At 34.1% G+C, this 16,328-nt stretch overlaps 2 protein-coding genes across 7 annotated transcripts; one reads left to right on the top strand and one right to left on the bottom strand.

The window, feature by feature from the left end:
• Window positions 1-571: 571 nt before the first annotated feature.
• Window positions 572-9,738, bottom strand: LOC110099495. 4 transcript variants are annotated; one of them, XM_020826674.2, is made up of 7 exons: window positions 9,599-9,738; window positions 9,398-9,450; window positions 9,105-9,268; window positions 6,007-6,617; window positions 5,814-5,922; window positions 5,411-5,731; window positions 572-765 (listed from the first exon to the last, which is right to left on the bottom strand). In XM_020826674.2, the coding sequence occupies exons 3-7, from the start codon at window positions 9,255-9,257 to the stop codon at window positions 739-741; spliced, it is 1,221 nt and encodes a 406-aa protein (XP_020682333.1). In that variant the 5' UTR covers window positions 9,258-9,268; window positions 9,398-9,450; window positions 9,599-9,738; the 3' UTR covers window positions 572-738. The 4 variants fall into 4 exon arrangements, with proteins under 4 accessions (XP_020682333.1, XP_028551867.1, XP_020682332.1 ...); XM_028696034.1 differs by lacking the exon at window positions 572-765 and adding an exon at window positions 2,377-2,510; XM_020826673.2 differs by lacking the exon at window positions 572-765 and having other exon boundaries at window positions 5,114-5,731; window positions 9,105-9,276.
• Window positions 2,385-15,865, top strand: LOC110099494 (pentatricopeptide repeat-containing protein At2g35030, mitochondrial-like). Of its 3 annotated transcripts, XR_003701185.1 has the most exons (4): window positions 2,385-2,518; window positions 3,396-3,542; window positions 6,407-6,589; window positions 9,557-9,850. XR_003701185.1 is itself a non-coding variant. In XM_020826670.2 (2 exons), exon 2 carries the CDS (start codon window positions 13,764-13,766, stop codon window positions 15,498-15,500), a length of 1,737 nt encoding a protein of 578 aa, XP_020682329.2. In that variant the 5' UTR covers window positions 6,452-6,589; window positions 13,542-13,763; the 3' UTR covers window positions 15,501-15,865. The 3 variants fall into 3 exon arrangements, 1 of the variants encoding a protein (XP_020682329.2); XR_003701186.1 differs by lacking the exons at window positions 6,407-6,589; window positions 9,557-9,850 and adding an exon at window positions 5,136-5,272; XM_020826670.2 differs by lacking the exons at window positions 2,385-2,518; window positions 3,396-3,542; window positions 9,557-9,850 and adding an exon at window positions 13,542-15,865 and having other exon boundaries at window positions 6,452-6,589.
• The last annotated feature ends 463 nt before the right edge of the window (window positions 15,866-16,328 follow it).

Below are 16,328 nucleotides of genomic sequence, written 5' to 3'. Positions count from 1 at the left end.
GAGCCGTGGTACCGACGTGGTTCATTTTGGTTGGTATCCGGACAACATTCGGTGTTCGCATAGAATAATTTCTCCTAAAATAAAATTAGTTCAAACAAAGCCTAACATCTACTCAAGTGCTTGCAACTATATTTTTATGGTGCAATTATTTTAGTTTAATAGCATTTAGAATATCTTATCTCATTATCCTAAACTCCAAATTCCTTAGCTTATTAATATATCAATAGCACATTAAAGTTTCATTTTGCGGCAACTTTGGTACTTCTTTTAAAAGTAATTTATTAGTAAAAAAATTAAAATTTTTGTACTAAAAAATTGATTAGAGTAGTAAGAAAGTCGTCTCAAACGAAGCCTAAGAGGCGGTTTGTAACAATTTTTTTTTTTAATTTTATTTATAGTACTATTATATATTTGTTTAAATACAGATCTTATTATTTAAAAATAAATTTTCATGAGAGTATTGTACGATATTTTTGAAAGAAAACATTCAATAGTATCATATTACTTAAAAAAAAAATCTATATTTTTAATCAAAAACAGTTTTATTATTACTTTTATAAATGCAACCGCGTCAAAGAGAAATGTTTCCATTATAATTTCTTATATTAGTTGTAACATACAGCAAAGTTTGCCTGTCAAAAACGCATCAGCTGCTTACAGGTTGATGGTAGAAAGCACAATCAAACAGCACATGCCGACTATATTCAATGTACACAGACCTTCAGTCACATTGACCGTCTATTTTCCCTGGCCTTCCGACTCATTCTGCAAAAGAAAATCCCTCCCAAATGTTATCAACAAAGCACCAATCATGTATCAATAAAATACCTAAATGAAAAAAAATTAAAAGTTTTGTTTGTGATTGTTTTCTTACTGATTCTTAAAATAGATTTTTAATACAAAAAAATCATTTTTCTATTAGAAATATGCTTTAAGAAGCAGTAAGAAAGTCGTCCAAACGAAGCTTAAGGTTTCATCTGAGACAAATTTCTTATTATTTTTTAAAACATTTTTTAGTACAAAAATTTATTGAACTAATAAAATTTCATATTAAAAAGTTATTTTAGAAAATAGTAAAAAAGATATCCCAAACGAAGCTTAATTCTTCATTCAACATATTAGAAAAGTGTCCCAACTCTAAATTTAAATTAATTTTTGGAATAACATTTGCATCACTAGAGAAAAAGTTATTTAATGTCTTAGCTTTATATTAAAATTCAACACGCACACTAATAAAAGAGGGTTGCAAGAGATGCCATAATTTTTACGTGATGGATAATCCTAAAAAAGGAAAAAAAATATATGAGGCTTATCCTAGTTGAACTGATTGCAATAATGTATGTTGATTACAAATGATGCCCATTCATGCGATTGATAAACGTGTTGATATAATATGATAGACATTGATTATATAAAATGAATTGCATTGTGGAAGTTGGAAGAACTTTGTATTAAGAGAATTATATTTAAGAGATTGTTTGCTATTTGATTGATTGTTTATATTTTAGAAGGGAGATTGTGGTCAAGAAGTCTAACATAAATTTCAATACATTAGCTTCATAGATAACGGCATACATTAACGCTATTGGTGATGGCTTATGAAGAAGTTAGTGAGAGTTAGTGTATTTGATCAACAATTGTCTGAGGATCATAATGGGACAAATTAGCCCATTATGACCACACCAGAGGAATGGTAGCCAGGGCTGCTTGATCGCTACATACTTATGATATTTCGATCATTGTTGCTGATTATAAAACCTCTGATCACCTTCACTGATTTATGATTCTTCTAACACCTATGTCTAATCGATTAATTATTATGTGTGGTCAACGAACAATATCCAGAAGAGAATGAGAACATGCCATGTCATTTTTTTTATTATGTACCTCTCTGTACTAGGTGACGTGGCGTGTTTTGATTCGTCTCTGAAACGTTCGGTAACGACACATAATAATTTCAGACACAACATTAAAATTATTTCAATTGGACTAGACCCATTAATTTTTTACTTTTAATTATATTTTTTAAGTAAAAATTATGGTGTGGTTTGCATCTCCTCTTTTATGTATATATATTAGCTGAATATTTGTCTGTGTATGATGTGAAGGCGCTAAAGTCTCTAACTTCGTGAATATCATAGCACACAATAGCTTGTGCTCTAATGATCGGCCGCTTCCACTGGCCTTAAACTCTAGTCGTCGACGTTGCTCGTCGACCGAACTCTGTGGCCACAATTCCTCCACCATGCCCAACTCCGGCTATGTCAAACGTCGTCGACCTCTTCACTGGTTCTTTTAACGCACACTAGTGCTGACATTAAACCGAGATTCACGAAATCAGCCACTTCCGAACAACACTAATGGCCTCCGGCCGCTGCTAAAAGCCGGGGTTGAATAGATAGTCGTTTGAATCGTCTTTGCAACTCTCGTCGTCGCCGATGATCTTTATGTTTGAAGATGACCTCCGATCGGAGCCGCTACAAGCTGTATCCACCTTCAATCGTTGTTAGCTGTCAGGGTATGATTGTAATGGTTATTTAGTGAGTAATTGTATATTTGCATGTATTGATAGTTGGCAGGTAGGTAGTGATTTTTAGGTTTTTATCAATTATCTAATACGTAATTTGCAGTCTTTATATTCTATAAATACTCCCCTTAAGAAGAATTAGGATATAAAAATGAATGAAATGAGCTATAATTTCTCCACCTTTCCCCCAATCAATACTTGGAGCTGTGAACAATCTTGAATTGTCCTTGTCTTATTCCCTGATATATTTTTGAAGTTTTAGGAATGCCCGAAGTTGCTTCTTAATTTCCTAACATTTTCTTGATTTTTTTGGTGTAACTTCTCAGCAAGAATATCATTTTTATGACCATAAGAAGAAAATAACCGCTTAAAGTGTGCCTAAAAAGACCAGGGCAATTCAAGGGCGGCCACAATTATAGTAATTTATTAGGAGTAAGAAGGAGAAGCCATAGCTCATTTCATTCATTTTGCATACACTAATTCTCTCTAAGAGGAGCGTTTGTAGAATAAAAACCTCCAAATAAATCTTTAGATCCTTAATAACTACCTAATAAGTTCTAACTATCTATGAACTATCAAAACTTACAATAACTCACTAAGTACGCTTTACAATTATTACCTTGACATTAGCTCTCAAATTAGCCCAAAGAATAACAACTGTATAACTATGACAATTATGAATATTAATATTGGTACTATGCCTAAAAATGTCCATTGCATTGATATGGAATGCAAAGCCAACTCTTACATGAACATGAAATGAAATGACTAGTTATATTGCCTTTAGTAATTGAAGCATTGACTACTTGTATGTTTCAAAATGATTTCATTCTTATATTAATTCTGAATGACATACTATTACGCCCAGGCTACGATCTAGTAGGAGCCCTCCGCTTGGTTCAAAAGAACCAAACCCAACAGAGAACAGGGCCCCCCCCCCCCCCCCCCCCGGGGTCCAGGAATTAACTATGAGGTGATTTCAGATTAAGGAAACCTTTTTAGGGCTAACTATGAGGTGATTTCAAATTATGCATAATTTGTATTTGTTGTAATTTTATTTAGTGATTTTTTTTTTGTGGCAGCTAGAGTTTGTGGTAGAGTTGTTCTACCTCTCGAATAGTAGATCAATTGTATATTGCTTTACTTTTGAAGAAGAAATCCAAAAAATAGCTATTATCTTGTGTTCCTATGCTTTTCTTCTCTCTTGTTTGCTGTTTTTACTTCCAAGGCGCATCACCTACATGTTTACTGGCATTCTCGATAATGATAAGATATGATATACTACTATACATCTATAAGAACTATTATATATTACGCATGATTCTTTGTGCCATACAAAATACCTCACATATTTATATTGCATGTTTTGCTGAGATGAACAACAAGAATTTTTGGTAGATTTTGTGTGCCTTATTGAGTTTTATGCTCATCATTTGTGTATCTGCATGTGTTATTAATTTCAAATAAAGATAAGAGCATGTTGAATAAATGTTCGATCCAATAAAGATACCTTTTGAGTAGGGCTGCAACCAAACCGAACTGATCTGAGTATATATGTGAGTGTTCAAGTTTCAATTCATTTATTATTAGCTTGTTCAAGTTCGGTTCGTGTTTGATTCGAGCTTTATTGTCTGTGTTCATATTTGGTTCGTTTAAATTAATAGTGTTCATGTTTGGTTTATGTTCGATTCGTTTAGTGCTTATCAAGCTTTAAACAAACAAGCCAGCTAGGTTTGTGAACATATTTAGTGAATTTTTTTACATTATCAAGCAAGCACGTTCATGAACAAATCTAATGAGTACTCTTGAACTATCAAAAGAGCAAGATCATGCATATATACATAACTAATATTTTGGAGCTACCAAACGAGTTCACGAACAAATAATCTATGGTTTATCTTGTGTTTGTTCATGAACATCTTTTTATTTTTTTGTTAATGAACATCTTACACAAACAATCTAGCAAACATTGACAAATGTGAATTGTCTCTTGTTCATGAACAAATTCATTCTATTGAAGGTATAAAATAAAAGGAAATTAAATTTATAATAAAAGGAGTTGTTTATTTAAAATGAAAATATGAATAATCTATATGAATATATTTATTGAGCTTATTCACGAGTTCTAATTCGAACACAAATCGAGCTTAATGTCGACCTTGTTCATGAGCTTCACATGATGTTGTTCGTGAACATAAATGAACCGAACACATTAGTGTTCAAGCTTGTTTATTTAAGAATCGAATATTAAAAATGTTGTTCAAGTTTGTTTGTTTAGTTAGTTAAATGATCACAAATGAGTTTTAATCGAACCGAGCAACGAGTGCTCGTCGAACGTTTGATTCGCTTGTAGCCGTACTTTTGAGTGATACTGTTTAATGCAAATGCTATCTTTTGTTAGTCACGCTTAACTACATACCTTTGAACGATGTATGCAGAAATGCCTATGATAAAATAAATATACTCTTTTAAATTTGTATACGAATTTTTTTTTGTTTTCTTCTATCCCTTATCGTCATTTATGTAGTGCATTTAGCGTCTCTATGATAATATCAATGGAACTGAGAAGCTACCTGAGATTGACCCTTTTTTTTTTTTCTCCCTGCAGCATGCCATGATATGTTTCAAATAGATGTATGAGGCTGTTGAGCTGTTATATCTAGGGAACTTAATAGCTGTATATTGGGACCTTCAGATTTGATAAATCCGCCGAAAAAATTTCAATTCTGTTCAGATTTGATCTTAAAATCAAAATCTGATTTTAGGATGTACGAAAAGATTTGAGGGAATTAATCTCTACAAGTCCTAAAAGTGGGAGCTTCATGGTTTTTTTTAATGAACCTCTTCTAATAATTTCTCAGAGAATCGATCAGAAAACCGCACCTGTATCCGAGTGCAAATCTCTACCACTTCACCAATAGGCGCCCAATCACCGAAGGTCCTTTCAATGAACTGGTATGCAACACCTCCTCTTCCACTTCTAATTATAAACATCCCTCCTTTGATTCCACCTTCTCCTTTAAAATTTTGATCGAATCCAGTAGCTTTGGCAGCCTTGTAATTGGCTCTTGCATGAGAATTCAAAATAAAACCTGTTAAAAACTTGTCTTTGAGTAGCTGTCCACCTCCTAGAGCTTTGAAAAATCCCATGGTTTGGTCTACAACAACAAGCCCACCCCAATACCGAGGCCAAAATTCTATCACCTGAAACATCAATAATGAATAAACTTTAATATTTATGAAGAAAACATGATTGAAAACCATAAATCAGTCTATCAGAAATCACCTCAGATTCAATCTGTTCATGTAGAACAGCAACAAGTTGAAATCCTAAGGCATCAAATATAGGTTTCCTTGAATACAACTGGTGAGCTTCAGCTCTGCACATAATGCACCTAAACACAAGAACATCTAAGAATTCAGTAGCAGGAAGAACAAAAGAAGTTTAGAAACATACTTGGCTGCAAAAGTCTTAGTACCCAGGGCGTCGAATACACAACAGAACTGTTGCCTTATTACTCCATAAATCTGAAGCTTTCATAGGTGGAGCTTTATTTTCCAGAAGACGTTGGACGCCAGCTTTATACTCTGGAGTCAGCTTCTGCACTGAAATATTTGCTATTGAAGAATGTGAAGCAACATCATTCACAATTGGTGGTGGCTGAATCCAACCGCATAGTCGTGGATAAGCTGGTTTAGAAGCAACAATTCCCTTAAATACATGGCCATCATTGAGCTTCAGGTCTAAAACAGCTTTAGCAGTGGGTGGATCATAGTTGGGATTTAACTTTAAGTGAGACTTAAGGCTGTGTAAGCTCCCTTTGCTTGAATTATGTTCACTCCCATTGCTTGTCTCACTGACGTTATTTTCCATCGCAGGAGGAACACACGAACTCGGCTTTGGATTACTATAACCATTTTCTCTGTTGACAAAGCGAGAAACATGGCCTTTCTTCATGCCGAATTGAGAGGAGAGAGAAACGGTTGTCATGCTCAGAAGCTCAGTTAGTGTCGCTTTAGAGGCTTCCATCCTATCAGCATATTGCATCAAGGATCTGTCATGTAAGTATGTTCTAAGCTCCATCGCTTCCTAAAAACTCAAATTATGAAATATGTTTAGTTCTTGTGAGTTTACCTTTTTTTTAGTCAAAACTTAAATTGATAACTTTTGATTTACTAAAAATACTATAGGGATATGAGAAAGTCATTTGTTTTTTCAATGTTATTAATTTGTTATCAATACGATTTATGTTTTCTATTTCGAAATATGAATTAATAGGTTTTTTAAATTCAAAGTTTTTTTATACATTATATGATGTTTGGGTCTTTAAATTTGAATGATTAGAGCGTTAGTTAAGTCTTAAGGAGGGAAGATGTGGAGGAAAGAAAGAGAGATGAGATGCAAAATGAAATGTTTAAAATGTTAAATAAATAAATACTTTAATATTTGTGCAATATTATTAATTGAAGGGGTGAAATTACCCCGCTCATGTCTCCAATAGTAGATTGTCCTCTTAATTGAAGGGACGCAACGGCGAAGACCGTTTTGTGATCGGACATTATTTGGGTGACGTCAAGTGCTAACTTTCTCGATTTGCATGTTGTTGCGTCGGGATTCATCCCATCGCATCGGAAGATCCCAATTGAACAAATAAAATATGATTTTTTAGTATTGAGGACGTTACGTACGCAACGACGGAATCCATACTGTGAACAAACATCGTTTGGGCGATGTCGAGTGCTAAATTCTTCGATTTGCATGTCATCACCTCGGGGTTCGTGCCACCATCTCGGCTGATCCCAATTGATTGAATAAGGTGTAATTTTTTAGTGTCGTTTCGGAGGCAACGACAAAGTCCGTTCTACGATCAGACGTCATTTGGGTGGTGTCGTGCATTAATTTTGGGTGTCGGTCCTTTCTTTGAACCGATCTCGTCAGATTTGACCACAAGAGGTCACGACTTAGACAAATTCGATGTCTTGATTGCAACGACGTTGTCCATTTGACAATCAGAGGTCGTTTGGACCTCCAAGTGACATGTTGCGTCTATGCGTGTGTTGCTTATTTCGCTGGTTTAGCCTCTTTTGCACGTGATTTGGTGTGCAGGGGTCAACAAAGCTAAAAATAATTTCTAACTTAGGGTCTTTTATAAGCTCATTAGAGAAAGAAGTTGGATTAAACTAAGCAGGGTTGCAAACTTGCTTAGAAGCTTAGTATGGCTTAGGGCTCTGGTTCTTCACCTACCTCGAGGGTTCTCTTCTTTCGTTAGTTGTCTTATTTTTCTCTCAACATCAAGTCGAAGGGTTTGTAAGTGCTTCTCTTTGCTCCCCTAGCACCAACTCCTTTTTCTCTAATCCCACACTTTTCTGACCACCTCATTCTGTCATTGAATGTCCATTTAAGAAAATTTTCACCGTATCCATATTCTCTATCTCCTTTCCTTTCATTCTGCTCTCAGAATTTGAGCGAAAATTGTCTCCGCATAAATTACTCATCCCAATTAGAGAGAGCCCTCAATTGAAGAGCTTGCTCATATCTACATGTTAGGTATTCACTTTATCCAAAGGCATTTCATAAATGTTCTTTTGCAATATAGCTTCTTGCATAAGGAAATTATTACAGAGATGGATTCTAAACATTATTAAAATCATTAGGTTCCATCTTCTAGAATTTACGGGGTATACCCTAGTCAAAACAGTAAAGAAAGCTTTGCCTATGATGATTTAGCAGGCTTGTATTACTAAGGATAAAATTTTGCACCCCTTAGAATTTATGTTTGTATCCCTTAGAGTGTATTGATGTCTTAAATTGCATTGTGATCCATTATATATAATTATACTCATTCAATTGAAAATTGATGCACCCCATTGGATGCGCCAATGCCTTAAACATATCTTAAATTCTATTTATTATTTATATCCTTCGGGTGAAATTAGTATAACCCTTAGGATTGGTGCCTTACCATGCCTTCAGTTTTATTATATAGCAATCAATGCCTTGGCATGTTGTTTTTGATGCATTTAAATATTCTATGCTATCTTAATAAGCTTATTCTATGGTATCTTAACAAAAGTTCAAATCTTAGACCCAAAAAATTTCTTTTGCCCTCCATAGCTCTCAAATAGTTTTATCAGTAAAAGAAAACTGAGAAATATTTTTTGTTAAGTATCTAAGGCTTTGTTTGGGGCGGCTTTCTTAATGCTTTCTAAAATAATTTTTTAGTAAAAAAGTTCTATAAATTTTCGTGCATTAATGCTGCTTTAAAAAATAGTAAAAAAGCCGTCCCAAACAAAGCTCAAATATGACAAAATAAATTGAGAATTGAATCCAACCTTCTGCTGCTGTGTCAATTTAAGCAATTCCATATCCTCCATATTTATCATCTTCAGTGTTGGCACATCATCCCATCCCGCTGCTACAAATTTAGGAATTAGCCCACTCATGCTTTCTAAAACAGTTTTTCAGTACCAAAATTTCTATAAATTTTCGTACTAAAAAACTGCTTTAAAAAGCAGTAAAAAAAAAGTCCCAAACGAGGCCTAAATATGGCAAAATGAATTGAGAAATGAATCCAACCTGCTGCTGCTGTGTCAATTTAAGCAATTCCATATCCTCCATATTTATCATCTTCAGTGTTGGCACATCATCCCATCCCGCTGCTACAAATTTAGGAATTAGCCCACTCAGAACTCCATCACCCACAAACTCCTCTATTGCAAATGATGCCATTGATTCTTCCTCTAATTCACTAAGCTTGTGTTAGGTACAGGAAAAAGAGAAACCATTCTTTTTGCAGTCTTGAAAAAAAATTCTGTGCAAAATAACAGAATCTGGAACCTGAGAACTTTGAAGATGGATAAAGCTTTTACCTTAGACTTATGCAGAAAAAAAAGACAATTTCTTCTGAAACTTCTTTAGATTCCTGAATCAAAATGACTCAAATTCCATAAGCTTGTGTAAGGCACCAAAAAAAAAAAAAAAAATCAAATTTTTGCAGTTCTGAAAAAAATTTCTGTGCAAAATAACAGAAGCTGGAAGCTGAAAACTTGGAAGATGGATAAGGATTTTACCTTGGAACTGTTACAGAAAAGAAGAAAACTTTCTTCTCAAATTCTCGGAGAGATTCCTGAATCCAAAGAACAGGATTTGTTGAAGAAAATAAAAAGAAGTCAATTGCAGAGAAGAGAATTGTAGAATTTGAATAGTAATCTGAACAGATGTTATTAGATTTGTTTTTGAAAGGGAAAGCTTTATTTGATTGGTGGCGTTTTCTGCTAACTTGACCTATTCCAAATCAATGAATAAATTATTTCATTAATATATATACATTTTCTTTGTTTAGAGTATGCTGATTCTGACTTTGGGCCTTCTTTATTTGCCAAATGGCTTCACTTAGGCATTTACCTTCAGATTTTTGGGCACTATGGGACACAATTCACATAGGCTTTTTCATTGTTTGTTTGTAGGGCTGTCAAAATCTGGTCATGGGTCGGGTTCAGATCTAACCCGGAATTAACCCGACACTGTTCGACCTGACCCAAACCCGACCCATTTTTTGATCATTTCAAAATTACAAGACAGTCAACCATTATAATTTTGGTCATTCTTACACTTGAATTTGGGTGACCGATTTGATTGTGTAGTTGTGGAACTTTATTTGGTTCGGTTGACCGGATGCAGAGGAACATCCGGTTGTAGGCAAAATCCCGCCTATACCGAGGTGTACCGAGTTTTTCCAAAAAAACTCGGTACACCTCGGTATATGCGATATTTTGCCTACGACCAGATGTTCATCTGCATCCGGTCGGAGGACGTAATAACGGCTCGTAGTTGTGAGGGCTCTACAAATATTATAATAAATAAAATTGGCTAATAAAAATCAACCAGTTAGGTTAACAAATCACAACAAATCTGTATGGGTAGCATTATTCCAACCAAGATGTGATGAACAATTCCAACACATATATTTATAGAGCATAGCTCAGACTTAATAAATCAATTGATTAAGGTTTTATTTCGGTCAGTTTATGCTTTTAAAAGTTCTTTTTTCAATCCCATTTTTAAATATGTTTTCAAAATATTGCTTTTTAAAGATCAAGGCTTCGTTTGTGACGGCTTTTTTACTGCTTTCTAAAACGGAGTTTTAGTACAAAATTTTTTATTTTTGTACTAAAACGGTAAAAAAGCCGTCCGAAATGAAGCCTAAGGCTTTGTTTGGGATATTTTTCTTACTGCTTTGTAAAACTGTTGTAAAGAAAGTAACTTTTTAAACCTTTTGTAGAAAGTGGCTTTCTAGAATAATTTTTTTTGGAAGCAGTGAAAACACAATGATAAAATATAATTATGGTTGCAGTCTTAAAAACAAAGTATTACGAAAACTGTACCAAACGAAACTTTTTTTTTTTAAAAAAGCTATGTAATATAGATATATATTATTGATTGTTTTTTCTAACACAAATTAGTCAAAAACTCCATGAAACAAAGCCTAAGGATTCGTTTGAGATTAACGCAACATTTTATAGTGGTTGTAAAAATATTATGAGAAAATTAGCTTTTTTGAAAGTTATTGTAGAAAGCTTAATTTTTTACAAAAAAATCTTGAAAGCAAAGAAAAATTTATATTCAAACATAAACTATGATTGTGATCTACAAAGCAAAGCTGTAAGAAAGCTATTCAAAACGAAACCTAAATCATCTATGATACATTCTTTGTATTTTGGATAGCCCAATTGATCAATCTCTCCTATGACTTTTAGCTCATAATGCCTCATTCTCCCTTCTTAAATTGTTGCTGTGGATAAGATTAAAAAATAATAATAATAATAATAAAAATAATGCTTTGCTTTTTTTTTTTTAATAAACTAGTCAACTTATGAACTTTGATACATGCGGGGAAATATGTTGAGCTGTTCATTGACTTGAATATTCTTTTGCTTTGATTAATAAGATTTATTCTTCATATTTAAGAGTTGTTTGCTATCCTATTTTTTAAAGGAATTAAATCATATTTTTATTATAATTTTGAAGATTTTAAATCTTGCTAAATTGATTTTTGAAGATTTTAAATCTTGCTAAATTGATTTGTTTCAAATCAGACTCATAATTGGGTGGATTTATAATTAGTTAAATCTCATCATTTACAAGATTTAATGAATTTATTGATTATTTTCTCTCATAAATCTTATTAGGATTTAAAAAATTTTTTTTTTTTTTTTTTTTAATTTTGGGCAGAATTTAGGCAAGATTCAGGTTAAATTCTGCCTAATGAATTTACATTTTGGAAAATTTTAATTAATTTCAGTCTCATTATTGATTAAATTTAATCATTCAGAGAATTTCAAGGATTTAAGAGTTTCTCATTCTCATTAATCTTAATTCCTCAAATAAATAGCCAAATCATCTATAAAGATTTAGGCCTCATTTGGGATGGCTTTCTTACTACTTTTTGAAGTAATTTTATAGTATTCAAATTTTATTTTTTATAAAAAAAGCTGCTTTAAGAAGTACTAAGAAAACTGTTCCAAATGAAATCTTAGATTTTTTTTGGAATAATTTGATTTTTAATGCAGCTTTCTAATATAAAAATTTTTGTTCAAAATTTTTTTGTACTAAAGAACTGTTATAGCAAGCAGTAAGAAAGTTGTTCCAAATGAAGCTTTAATAATTATCATATCAATTAATTTTTAAAATTTAATCCTCTTATAATTTATTAATTCCTACTAAGAATTAAAGTCATCTTAAGCCATGCAATCCCTTAGGCTTACTCCCTCTTCCATTAAATCATGGAAAATTTTAAAGCATATTGTTTAATAAATCCTTAAAAATAATGGTAGACAATTTGAACTTCCAGTGAGGTTCTTCCAAAATGTATAGTAAGTTGAAAAATTTCTCTAAAATTCTATAGCACCCCAATATTGAGCAAATTATTACGTCCGGTGTTCGGATTCGTCCGACCACCAATCCAGATGCGTCACATCACCAAAAAATATCGGGACCCAGTGTATTCGGGTGACGTGGAGCGTCTGGATTGGGTGTCCAGACGTCCGGTGACCGGACGTAATAATTCGCCCCAATATTGAGATGCCCTCTCAATTATATTATATATGTCTATACAAAAAATTCATTTTATAATGCATTTTTCGATTGTTGGAACCCTAATATAAGCAATATGTACAATTTTGTTATCATTTGTTGAAAGTTTATGATGATAAGGGGCTTTGGCATGCAAGTTGTTTAAATCATTAGTAATGGCTTCAAAGATATTTTTTTTTTAGGAGAAATTATCATGTGTGGATGATATATGTAGAATTAGATCAAATTATGGGAGCACACAATGATGTAATTGTGCACTGTTTGGTTGGGGTGTTAAAAAATGACCCGACTTGTTAAACTGACCTGAAAAACCAGGAGCCAGGTTAATTCGTTTAAGAAATTGGTTGGGTTCGAATATGGAATTCTGAGTTTAGTTCGGGTTGACCCGACAACTCGATTTTGTCCTGAAATGATTCATCTAAATTGTTTTTTCTTTAAATTTTTTATTTAGTGATATGATTGTTTTATTTTTTATTAATTAATTTAAAATATATTGTTAAAAGTAAAAAAAAAAATCAAATGAATGATTGGGTCGGGTTCTGACCATTTGGGTTACTAGCGGGTTGATTTTAGTTCATATTTTCGACTTATTTATTAAATGGGTTTGATTAGAGTTGATCAAATTTGGGTATGGCCGAACCCGAATCTAACCCTTTGACCCATTTTGACATCCGTGCTCTTTGGCATGTGAGCATATGTAGGATTATGTAGGAGATATTATTTTTTATTGAATTTTATCAATTTTTGTGATAATTTAATCCTTCATAAACAATACAAGATAAATAAGGATGATCAGATAATAAATTATAATTATTATATTAGGAATAAAAATCATATTTAATAAACATATAATAGAGATGAATGATCTCTACCGTTTGAAATATGAGGAGGCTCATCATCACTCTTCTTCCATCCCCACAGGCTCAGAACCTCAACCTCAATGGCCGTTTCCGCACCTTCTCAGGCCTCGCCGAACCAATATCACATAGCGAACCCATCATCGAAACCATACAAGCTCAGAAACGATTCCATGTCGAATTCGGCTTGGAAGCAGCTCATCGCGACATCTATGGCTGCAATCTCAGAATCTCCTCTCTCGGCCGGCGAGGAGATATCAATGCAGCCCGGGTCTTGTTCGATCAGATGCCTCAACGAGACGTAGTCACCTATGCCTCCATGATCAACCTTTACCTTAAAAATGGAGACTTTCCGCAAGCGGAGGCGCTGTTCAAGAAAATTCCAGAGAGAAATGTGGTGACGGAGTCCGCCATGATCCATGGTCTTGCGAAGGTTGGCAGGATCGATGAAGCCCGGAGATTATTCGACAAAATGCCCGTCCGAAATGTCTTCACTTGGACGAGTTTGCTGTCTGGTTATTGGCTCGCTGGCCGAGTTGAGGAAGCCCAGAAGGTATTTGATGAAATGCCGGAGAAGAACGTGGTCTCATGGACCACAATGGTTCTTGGTTACGCACGAAATGGATTCTTATCGGACGCTCGAACCCTGTTCGATCGAATGCCTGAGAGAAACACAGTGGCTTGGACTGCTATGATCAAGGCTTATGTGGAAGAAGGTGAAATCGAAGAAGCAGGACAGGTATTTGATAAAATGCCCCAGAGGAACTTGTACTCTTGGAATATTATGATTAAAGGATACTTGCATTGCAGGCAAATATGTAGAGCAATCAGTCTGTTTGATTCCATGCCTCGTAAAAATGCTGTTACTTGGACCACCATGATATCAGGATTAGCCGATAATGAGATGATCGATGAAGCTCGACTGCTGTTCGATCAAATGCCAACAAGAGATATAGCATCTTGGAATGCAATGATAACTGCATACGCCAGCAATTCACAAATTGATATAGCTCGAGAACTCTTTGATCTGATGCCGGAAAAGAATATTGTAAGTTGGAATGCAATGATCGATGGATATTGTAAGAATGGATCTCATTATGAAGCTCTGTTGATTCTCCTCCTCATGCTTAGATCACCAGTAAAGCCAAATGAGGCTTCACTTACTAGTCTTTTAGCTGGATGTGATAGTATGGCTGCAGGTATGAAGGTTCATGCTTTGGCTACAAAGTTATCTTTTGTGTTAGATAGTTGTTTGTCAAATGCTCTGGTGATTATGTACTCCAAAAATGGTGACTTGAGCTCTTCCTGGCTTGCTTTCAATGAGTTAAAAGCAAAAGATTTCGTCTCGTGGACTTCGATGATTCTGGCTTTTGCAAATCATGGCTGTGGGCTCTATGCATTGAAGGCTTTTGCTAAGATGCTGAGCTATGGAGCTCAGCCAGATTCAGTCACCTTCATTGGTGTTTTATCTGCTTGTAATCATGCTGGCTTGGTGGAAAAGGGTAGAAAGGTTTTTGATTCAATGACAAGAGGATATGGAGTGAAGCCAAAGGCCGAGCACTATTGTTGCTTGGTGGACATTCTCGGTCGAGCCGGTCGGATTAGCGAAGCGAGTTCTGTACTGAGTCTGGTGCCTGAAAGTGAGAGAGATTCTGCTGTTTTAGGTGCAATGCTTGGAGCTTGTCAGGTACATGGTGAGGTTGAGAAAGTGAGTAAAGTTGCAGAGGATTTGATTGAGCTGGAACCATCAAGTTCTGGAACATTTGTGAGTTTGGCTAATAGTTATGCATCAATGGGGAAATGGAATGATGTGGCAAGGGTGAGGAAGATGATGAGGGAGCAGAGGGTGGAGAAAGTTCCTGGTTTTAGTCAGATTGATTTGAAGATGAGGAGTCATGTGTTCTTTGCTGCTGATAGAGTTCATTCCCAGCACGAGGAAATATATGAAATGCTTGAAGAGGTGCTTCTACCACAAATGAAAGATTTGTGTAGGGAAGAACTTTTAGCTTCAGAACATCAGTGATGATGACTTTTGGCCAGTTTTGAATTTGTAGATAAGAGAATAGTGGTAGCCATCAAGCACAAGAGAGATTATTCTGTGCGGACATCATACCGTATGGAGATGAATTAAAACCAACTACGTCATCCGGTAGACAGCAGTTTATAGCAAAAAAAATGATGTGGCATGTTCTTATTTATCTCAGTACGGTGTCGGTATCCACACAAAATAATTTCACCAAGCACAGATGGTGGAGTTTAGAAGTCGGGGGGATCATACGATAGCTTTATTGGATAAAGTAGTGAGGGTGTAAATGAGTCAAATGGGTTTGTGAAGTTATTGAGGCTCAGTTATATATAAGAGAATATAAATATATTTTTAATTTATAATTTTACTGTTTTTGGTTTGATTGGAAGATAATTATTAAATACTTAAAATTATTTATAAATATGAATAAATCTATTTTTTAATAAGCTATTATAATATTCATCTAAATTGCAAAAAAAAAAAAAGATAAGAACATTTGATTGAAATCATTAAAAATCTTTTAAAGTATATTCCTCCTCAAACAAATAAAAGGATGAAAATTAATTTTAATTCAATTCCTATTTCATTTTCATTTGCTTCTCATTCCCCATTCAATTCATGGAAATCAAAGAATGTTAACAGTCCATTGAGGTTTAATGTTAATTGACAACTTTACCCCCACTTTTTTTTTTACAAATTTACCATCAAATCTCTTTATAAAAAACTCTTTCTAACTATAAATTAAATAAAAAATATATTTTTGACATATTTTACTTTTTTTAGCTTCTCAAAAATCAACTGCATTCACACAAAGCATATTAATAG

Source organism: Dendrobium catenatum, unplaced genomic scaffold (assembly GCF_001605985.2).
Source record: "Dendrobium catenatum unplaced genomic scaffold, ASM160598v2 fragScaff_scaffold_716, whole genome shotgun sequence".
NCBI lineage: Eukaryota > Viridiplantae > Streptophyta > Magnoliopsida > Asparagales > Orchidaceae > Dendrobium > Dendrobium catenatum.
This window is presented reverse-complemented; position numbering and strand designations above follow the sequence as displayed.

Excerpts from the sequence above, each read along its gene's own strand:
- LOC110099495 (XM_020826673.2), bottom strand. The coding sequence starts at position 9,257 with ATGGCATCATTTGCAATAGAGGAGTTTGTGGGTGATGGAGTTCTGAGT. Across the intron at positions 5,923-6,006 it reads TTGTGTATTCGACGCCCTGG|GTGCATTATGTGCAGAGCTG; the intron begins GTACTAAGACTT and ends TCTTGTGTTTAG. Across the intron at positions 5,732-5,813 it reads ATGAACAGATTGAATCTGAG|GTGATAGAATTTTGGCCTCG; the intron begins GTGATTTCTGAT and ends TTGATGTTTCAG.
- LOC110099494 (XM_020826670.2), top strand. The coding sequence starts at position 13,764 with ATGCCTCAACGAGACGTAGTCACCTATGCCTCCATGATCAACCTTTAC.